This window comes from Mastomys coucha, unplaced genomic scaffold (assembly GCF_008632895.1).
Source record: "Mastomys coucha isolate ucsf_1 unplaced genomic scaffold, UCSF_Mcou_1 pScaffold23, whole genome shotgun sequence".
Classification (NCBI taxonomy): Eukaryota; Metazoa; Chordata; class Mammalia; order Rodentia; family Muridae; genus Mastomys; species Mastomys coucha.
Genome location: NW_022196906.1, coordinates 107975052 through 107984655, shown reverse-complemented (window position 1 = coordinate 107984655; position 9604 = coordinate 107975052). Strand labels below are relative to the sequence as shown.

Here is a 9604-nt window from a genome sequence, read left to right as displayed (position 1 = left end):
CCACCACACCCTCATGTTTTTTAAAGACAAACTTGAGAAGGTTTGTTAATGGAAATCGAGATCAAAAGGGAAAAAAGGGGGACATCAATAACAATTCATTCTGAGCCACCAGGCCACACTAGGAGTGTCTGCTGGGGTTGGAAAGACTGGGGAGCAAGAACCTTGGAAAAGTAAGGCCAGTGGCGTCTACCAGGCACCGCAGGGGAGATGTCAGGGCAATTGTTGATTTTTATTAGTTAGTTTTGAGATAGGGTCTCATGGAGCCTAAACTGGCTTCAGATTTCCCCGTGTAGCAAGGAGGGTAACCTTGAACCTTTGACCTATTGTTCTTGAGCATCTGTGATGGCTGTTCGTGGTTGTCAACCTGAGTCTATCTGGAGTCAACGTCAATCCAGACATGGAGAGCTCACACCTGTGATCTGAATCTTGAAGCTGGACGATAACATGCCTTTGATCCAGATCTCGAGGCTGGAAGACATGGTCTTTTTCTGTTGCCTTTTGGGTCAAGATGTAGAACTCTCAGCTCCTGCCTGCACGTGCCATGCTTCCTGCCATGATGGTAATGGGCTGAACCTCTGAAACTGTAAGCCAGCCCCAGTTAAATGTTTGCCTTTATAAGAGTTACCTTGGTCATGGTGTCTGTTCACAGCAGTAAACCCTATCTTAGATATCAGCATGCAAGTTTCCTGCAGCATTGTTGATCAAACCCAGGTTTCCTGCATGCTAGGCAAGCGCTCCACCAGCTGAGCCTCATTCCCATACTAAATATTTCTTCTCTATCAGGTTGATGGGCTGGATCTGAGGGTGTCTAGATTTTATTCAACCACATTAAAAAAAAAACCCAACAAATTGGTGTCTGATTTACTAAATTAGAATCTATGCTTATTAAGCTACATCAGTAAAAGATCTACAAAGACCACACATATAAATGTGTTTATGTGTTTAACATGGGTGTCTCTCTCTATTGATCAGTCTAGATTTGAACTCCTAACTCAAGGGATCCTCCTGCCTCAGTCTCCCAAGTACTTAGGATTCCACCTTAGCCACTTCGCACCAGCTTAAGGATAATAATTTTTAAGTGAAGGAAGTAGCTTATAGAATAAATGCATGCTTCAGTATGTATTTGATTGGAAGCATACAAGCAAATACATTAGAATGGCAGTCGTGACCATTTCAGGCGCTGGTATTTATTGCGATCATATTCATTGGCCCCTTAAAATGGCCTCAACAATTGAATGCCATCCTGGGTGATTGGTATTTGTTTTGTTTTTGTTTTTGTTTTTGTTTTTGTTTTTCAAGACAAGGTCTCATATATCCCAGACTGACCTCGAGCTCGCTAGGTAGCTAAGGATGACCCTTCTGGTCCTCCAGGTTTCCCCTCCCCATGCCGAGGTTACAGGTGTGCAGCAACTTGCTAGGATTATGTGGCGCTGGGGACGGAACCCAGTGCTTCATGCACCAGAGGCAAGAGGGCCACCAACTAAAAGTCACATCCCTAGCTCCAGCAATTTAGGGTTTTGTTGTTGTTTGTTTCTTTTTATTTTATATATATGAGTACACTGCCATTCTCTTCAGACACAACAGAAGAGGGTACCAGATCCTATTACAGATGGTTGTGAGTCACCATGTGGTTGCTGGGAATTGAACTCAGGACTTCTGGAGGGGCTGTCATTGCTCTTAACCACTGAGCCATCTCTCCAGCCCCTTGTTTGTTTGTTTGTTTGTTTTAATAAAGAGAATCCGCAAAGATCTCTTGCTCTGACCAGTGCATATCTGAGACACCTGTCGGTTACAAGGGCGTCAAGGTGATGCTGTGGTGATGGGAAAGGACCAGGTGTGAAGCACCAGGGCAGCCAGCCCCCTCCTCAGAGCTGGGGCAAGGAGAGGTGGGCGGGCCGAAGGGCGCGCCTACGGATCACGTGGCAGACGCGGGCCAATGGCCGTCTCCGAGCCCACCTTGAGGCCTGGGCGGGGCGCCGGGCTGGCGTCACCAGGACAACGGGCGTCGCCGGCGCCGTGTGACTTCAGGTTGTGGGCGCGCTCGCGACCATGGTGAGTCTGAGGCCCGCGCCCGCGGGGCAGCGGAGATGCTGGGCGCCTAGGGGAGGGCGCAGAGAAGAGAGAGCCAAGGCTGCTGGGCGGGGCAGGGCAGGGCAGAGGCCGGGTCGGATGAGGCCCGGCAGGGCAGGGCAGGGCAGGGCAGGGCAAGGCTGGTGAGATCGGTGCTGAGAACCCAGGTCCTCAGGTCCTGGATGCCAGGGGGCACCGGGACGCTGTGCTCTCTGAGGCACACCCGGGACCTCCACTCGGTGGACCACCCGGACGCCGTGACGCTGTTCGTCCCGAGCGTGCCCGGGAAGCCACCAGAGGGTGTGGTTACATAGATACCCAGAGCCACACACTTCAGGCAGCGAACTAAAGGCAGCTTTTATGCAATGATGTCAATACTGAACCATGCATTTGTTTCAAGTTCTACGTCCTGACGGGGCTCCCAGCACGACGGGATTTAATGGGTGGCTTCGGAGATACCCTTTCACCCCTTTTATAAAAATAGAGCGCATTGAACTGGACTTTTTTTTTTTTCCTTTCCTGAGTGCTGCACTCTCAGTGAGAGATTTAATGAATCTGCCATTAGTACATTGTAAACGCCTTACATTAGCCGTTAGCTTTGCTCAATAAACTTGACAGGCTGTGGGCATGCCACCTGGCCTGCATTAACTTCTTGTTTGAAGCCTTAAGTGACTTGGCCAGTGTGGGGGCCTGTAATGGGCAAGGTTAAGGCGTGATTTCTTGAGAGGCCCCCATCCAGAAGAGAAGTGGGCTCCCTGGTTTGTGACACTCCCTGGGGATAGGATATTTGAGGGTTAGCTAATAGAGACGTGCCTAATTTTAAGAAACACATATCTAGAGGTCCGGTGAGATGGTTCAGGAGGGAAAGGCACTTGTTGCCAATCCTGATGACCTGAGTTTTCTACCCCTGACCCACGAGAGTTGGAAGCAAAGAGTCCTGTAAATTATCCTCCGACCTCTGTACAAGGCACGTCCTCCATATAAATAATGTAAGGGGAAAAAAATGAGTATTAGCCATGAGTGATTAGATGGAGATTTGCTTGGCGCGAGTGCGCCGTGTGTGTGTGTGTGTGTGTGTGTATGTGTGTGTGTGTGTGTGTGTGTGTGTGTGCAGGCACAGGTGTGAGGTCCAGAGGTCAGAGGTCAGTGATTGTCTTTCTCCATCTCTCTTCACCTCTCACTGAGGGGGCCGCTCTCTGAACCTGGACTTCCTGATGTGGCTATGCTGGAGCTCCTCAGTCTCCCACCCATGGCTTCCGCGTCACTGAGGTTGCACACGAGTGGGCTGTGCTGTAGAGCGTTCTGTGTTCCCCTGTGGAGATGCTGTGTCGTAGAAGAGAGAGGCTTCTTTCTTGTTTGGATGCTTTGGTTCTGAGCCTTCTGGAGTGGTTTGCATCTAGTTCTCAGCCTTGGCTTAAGTGCTGTCGTCTGCAGAGTGGGCAAGCCTGGGCGTCTCCGACTCTGTCTGTGTTCTTCCCTTTAGCAAAGGGAAGGGATCAGTGCTCACAGGCTCCTGGATGTGTCTGCACTTCTGCCTAGGACCGCTCTGGGAGTTTGTCGGGCACCTCAGTTTGCGTTCAGGACTCGGCATCTGCTTGTTGTGGGCCACAGAAATGATGATTTATACAGTGCCATTTGGTGCTCGGGATAATACAGTATTTTTGTTTTTTTTTAATTGCTCTCTTCTTCTTGCTTTCTTTTTTAGTCCCACTCCCCCAATTCCTCTTTCTCCTCCTCATCTCATCTTACTAGTCTTCCTAATTTTCTTCGGTTGCCGATTACAGACATCCAGGGGTTAGTTTATTTAGTTCATTTGGAACACCTTAAGTGTTAGAATATCTTATCTTGTTGCCAGTGAGTTTTGTTGTTCTTTATTTTAGCTTATAAGATAAGTTTATTTTTTAAATTGTATGTCATATCAACATGTTTTTCCCATTTTAGTTCATTCTGCCTGATGTCTCTACTTATTTTGCATCCACTTTCTGATTTTGTCTATAATCGGGTCTGGTTACAGGTGTGGGAAGCATGAATGTGGGGGAAACTTCAAATTGCAATATTTGGTGATAGTTTTCCTCTTTGTATTACAGTTTTTCTTTCTCTCTTTCTTCCTTTCTTCTTTCTTTCTCTCTTTCTTTTCCTTCTTTGGCCTTTCTGGGTGTGTGTGCAGGTGTGTGTGTGTGTAGATCAGAGGCCATCCTTGAGTGTTGTGCCTCAGCTACCTGTTTTGTTTTGTTTTGTTTTAATCTGAGTCTCTATCTGAACCTGAAACTCACCAATTAGTCTTGGCTGGCCAGCCAGTGAGCCCCAGAGGTCACCTCTCTCCTCTGCTGGGGTTAAAGCACACTTGGGGTTTTGGTTGTTTGTTTTATGTGTGTTCAGGGTCAAGCACAGGTCCTCAGACCTATCTGATAAGCACTTTGCCAGCTGCGCGCTTGTAGGTTTTTGTTTCTACCTTTTCAGACAGATTTTTTTTAAATGGCCCCTGGCTGGTCTAGAACTCACTATGTAGGCTAGCTGGGCTTCAAATTTTTGGTGATTCTCCTGCCTCAGCCTCCTGGGTACCAGGATTTCTGGCACATAGGCTCCTGACACAGGCTATGGAAGAAAGGTCTTACGTTGAAGGCCAACTTGGGTAATTTCGAGAGATCTTGTCCCACGGTGAAAGGGGCCTGGGATGTAGCTCAGTGGCAGAGCAGCTGCCTGGCAAGCCCAAGGCACAAAATCCCCAGCACCTGGAGGGGGAAGAGTGCTGGCTGAGACAGGCCGAGACAGAGAGGCTTACACGATGAGATCTCTGGGCTGACTGGGCATGATGGAGTCTGGATTTCTGTTCCTGATGCGGATCATATGAAGAATAATCTCAGCCACTCTCACGGCACCTTTCCACTCGGTTGGGCTGATCCCATTGAACTCCCACCCCTTTGCGCCTTCCCCATGAGATGCACATTATAACACAGGTGTGGTGGACTGAGCACGTGCTTTACCTAGTCACAGAGTCATACACAGGTCAGGGGCCAAGAAAGGATTTGAATTCAGCGACAACTTTAACCCCCACACCAGAGCCTTTTCCAGACTGAAGTATGTGCTACATTAAGATCAAGAATCTCACAAGAGGGGCTGGAAAGATGGCTCAGTGATTAGGAGCACTGGCTTCTCTTCCAGAGGACCCAGGTTCAATTCCCAGCACCCACATGGCTGCTCACAGCCATCTGTAACTCTGTTTCCAGGGGATCGGACACCTTTTTCTGGTCTCTGCAGGCACCAGGTTTGTAAGTGGTACACAGACATATGTGGCGGCAAAACACCTATATGTACAGAGAATAAAAAAGAATAAATGAAAAAAATTAGAGGCCTTGGGTTTGGTTCTCAGCACTGTAGGACAGCTATGATTGCCTATAACTCCAGTTTTAGGGGATCTGTTGCTCCTTCCTAGCCTTCTTGGGCATTGCACACACATGACACATGTTCATACAAATGTATATATACATATAAGTAAAATAAAAGCAAGGACTCAGTAAGTTCAATGCTTGGGGTCTGGATAGATGGGCCAGTGGTTAGGATCCTTGCTGTTCCTGCGTAGGACCTGGGTTAGGTTCCCAGCACCCACGTGGTGGCTCTCAGCCATCCTTCTTCCTCTAAAACTTAAGAAGAATTTCAATGCTTGTCAACCGAGCCAGAGGAAGACCAATTCCTTCCCACTCCTCTCTCTGACAAGCTGCGGGGATTGTGAGGACACATTGCAGGATTAGTTTTGGTTTTGTTTACAGTTATTTATGTGACTGTGTGTGAGAACGGCCGTGGCTCGCTCTCTGCTCTACGATGGCCTGTCTTCTGTAGGCTCTGTGTGTCTAGACAGTCACCCTGGCCCAAAGCTCCAGAAGTGCAGTCTCTCTCCTGCTCAGAAGATGCCATTCACAGCCCCACCCCCCAGTTCCTTCCTTCTTCTCCACCACATTCCTTGAACATTGGTGGGGGTGACATCAGTGTCCTTTTTAGGGTTCAGCTTTCAGCAGTCAGCTATTCCCAGCAGTCTAACCAGGTATGACTCTGCAGTAATTGCTGTCCACTGCAAAAATGAGTCCCTGTGACTGACCAAAGCTGACAGTGCCAATCTGTGGCATGAACAAAAGTTTTAGGAAGGGAATCTGATGGGCTCCCTTCTCCAGTCAGAACAGTAGTGGTTCCCTGATAAGACTCTCGACTGCCCCAGCCACAGCCTGCTTGGTTTTGCTTGTTTGTTTGTTGTTTTGAGATTGATTGATTGGTTTCTCAAGACAGGGTTTTTCTGTGTAGCCCTGGGCACCCTGGAAATGGCTCTGTAGACCAGGCTGTCTTGGAACTCACAGAGATCCACCTGCCTCCGCCTCCAAGTGCTGGGATTAAAGGCTTGCCCCACCACTGCCCAGCTTTTGCGATTTATTTTGAATTCTGTGCTGTATGTTTCTGTGTGGGTATGTGCACATAAGGGTGGATGCTCAAGAAGGCCCGACAAGAACATTGGGTCTCCTGGAGCTGGAGTTAACAGGCAGTTGTGAGGTGTGAAGTTCTGTTGTTTGTTGGGACGGAGTCTTACATGTAGAACAAACTGGCCTTGAACTTACAGATCCACCGACTTCCACTTCCCAAGAACCTGGGGTCAAAAGTGTATGTTACCATTTTAGGTTCTCTCTCTCTCTCTCTCTCTCTTTCTCTCTCTCTCTCTCTCTTTCTCTCTCTTTCTCTCTCTCTCTCTTTCTCTCTCTCTCTCTCTCTCTCCCTCTCTCTCTCTGTCTCTCTCTGTGTATGTGTGCATGTGTGTGCGCATGTGCACAGTGTCTTGAATATCACAGGCAGCCTTAAGCTTGTTGTGTAGGTGAGAATAGCCTCAATGCCACAATGCCCAGACCTTTCCTTCCCATCTTTTGCACGAGACAACCACTCTGTCACCTGGGGCACACCCTTTATTTTATGAGATGGCCTTACTCTGTTACCCAGACTGGTCTCGAAAATCATGATTCAAGTGAATACTTCTGCCTCATCTTCCCACGTAGCTGGGACTAGAGGCGTATGCCATCAGCTCCGGCTCCTTTGCCAGTTCTTCCACTGGTGACTCCTATATGTGAGTTGTGTCATGAGCCGAGCACATGTGTGTGAGGGTACACATGTCTGTGCATGTAGAGGCCAGAGCAGGGTGCTGGATGTCTTCATCTGTCACTCTTGCCTTGAGTCAGGGTCTTACACTGAACCTGAAACTTACCATTTCAGCCCAGCCAGCTAGTCAGTAAGCTCCTGCCTCCAACACTGCGCATTCTCCCCAGTGCTTGGGTTGCCGGTATGCTCAGCCGGCATGCTCAGCCACGCTTTTTTTTTTAAATGTGGGTGCCGGGGATTTGAACTCAGACCCTCACGATTGCGGAGCAGGTGTGTTTACCCACCGTGCCTCTCCCCAGTGCTGGCCTGCCTTTTCCTTGTGGAGTGGCCCATTGTGTGTCCCAGGATGCCTTACAAGCTGTATGCAGTATCCATGACTACTCATCTTTTTCTGTGTCTATCTCTGTCACCTCTGTGGTCACCACCCCTGCTCCTTTGAGGTCTCCTTTATAATAGGAGTTCCCTGGGAACTCCCATTATATGATAGCGTGGCTTCAAACTGTGGCAGTCCTCCTGCCTCTGTCTCTGCCTTTGAAGTGCTGGGGTTCCTGGAGTGTGTGCCACCACATCCATCTCCTTTTCATTTCTAAATGATACCCTTTGTATCTCCACCCCAATCCCTTCTGGCCCCCCAAAACTAGGTAGATGAGAAAGGTTAGAGGGGAAATGGGCAAAGATCTCTTTAGATTACTTCCTGCTGACAGGGGCATCAGTTTCCTCGGGGCAGCTCCCCTTGTTTTCTCCTTGCTCAGGACCACTTGACAAAGCCCAGCAGCAGGGGGAGCAGCAGCCAGTGCCTCTCTCAGAGCTCAGGCATTTTTACACCTTCTCCTCGAGAGTCTGCAGAATTGCAAGTGCAAACAATCTTCAGCCAGCAGAATCACTCCCCTGCCAGAGCATGAGACAAATCATAGTCAGCTGCTATGGACAATCTGAGGCAGTCCCCCCACCCCCGCCCTGTAGCCCATACCTGGGATTAAGACCCAAGTATATTCCCATAATGTAAGTGTGTTTTTAAAGAGACCAAGTTTCTCTCTCACTACAGTTCACTTCTATATGTCCTCAATTATGCCAGGACTTCAGTGTTTCAGGAACTATAGCTTTATAAATAAGTTTAAAATTAGGAGTGGAGAGATGACTCACTAGTTAAGGTTGCTCCTTTGGAGGACATGAGTTCAGTTCCCAGCACCCATGTCTGCTCACAACTGCCTGTAATTCCAGTTCTAGGTGATCCGATGCCCTCTTCTGGACTCTGTGGGCACTGCACACAATTGCATGTGTGTACACTGTCTTAGGGTTTCTATTGCTGTGAAGAGACACCAAAACCATGGCAACTCTTATAAGGAACGCATTTAATTAGGGCTTACACTTCAGACATTTGGTGCAAGCATGGCAGCATAACAGGCAGACATGGTGCTGGAGAAGCAGCTGAGAGTTCTACATCTGGATCGCAGACAGCAGAAAGAGAGACACCGGGCCTGGGTTGGACTTTGGAAACTCCAAAGCCCACACCCAGTGACCCACTTCCTCCAACAAGGCCACATCTCCCAATAGTGCCACATCTCCCAATAGTGCCACTCCCTGAGCCTGTGGGGGTCATTTTCATCCAGAGCAGCACACACAGAGTCATATAAGCTTGAAAAAGAATTTTAAAAAATAACACATTAAAGTATTTTAGTTATATTTATTTGAGTGTGTGTGTGTGTCTGTCTGTCTGTCAGTCTGGACTCAAGTGATTGCCCTGCATCAAGCCCTGCAGCCACTGAGATGGGACATGCTCCTGTGCCTGGCCAGAGTAAAGGATAAAATCAGGGAGTTTGAGTTCTCCAACTTTTTCTTTTTCAAGTCTATTTTAGCTATTTTGGGTCCCTCACATTTGTGCACAAACTCGAGGTTAAGACTTGGATGTTGATGTGACCCACAGGCCGCAGCAGTCCGGGGGTTGCTAATGTGACACCATGGATGTTGGTGTGACCCACAGGCCGCAGCAGTCCGGGGGTTGCTAATGTGACACCATGGATGTTGGTTTGACCCACAGGTCGTGCAGCAGTCCGGGGGTTGCTAATGTGATAGCATGGATGTTGGTGTGACCCACAGGGGGTGCAGCAGTCTGGGGTTTGCTAATGTGACACCATGGATGTTGGTGTGACCCACAGGTGGTGCAGCAGTCTGGGGGTTGCTAATGTGACAACATGGATGTTGGTGTGACCCACAGGTCGTGCAGCAGTCCGGGGGTTGCTAATGTGATAGCATGGATGTTGGTGTGACCCACAGGGGGTGCAGCAGTCTGGGGGTTGCTAATGTGACACCATGGATGTTGGTGTGACCCACAGGTGGTGCAGCAGTCCGGGGGTTGCTAATGTGATAGCATGGATGTTGGTGTGACCCACAGGGGGTGCAGCAG

General features: G+C 48.9%; 1 protein-coding gene across 1 annotated transcript in view; it reads left to right on the top strand.

The window, feature by feature from the left end:
* Positions 1-1961: 1961 nt before the first annotated feature.
* The window catches only part of Fbxl2 (F-box and leucine rich repeat protein 2), a 53762-nt gene continuing 46119 nt past the window's right edge, over positions 1962-9604 (top strand). The window contains exon 1 of the mRNA XM_031345992.1: positions 1962-2052. Coding sequence (XP_031201852.1) covers positions 2050-2052 — 3 coding nt within the window. The 5' untranslated portion in view covers positions 1962-2049. The remainder of the gene's footprint in view (positions 2053-9604) is intronic.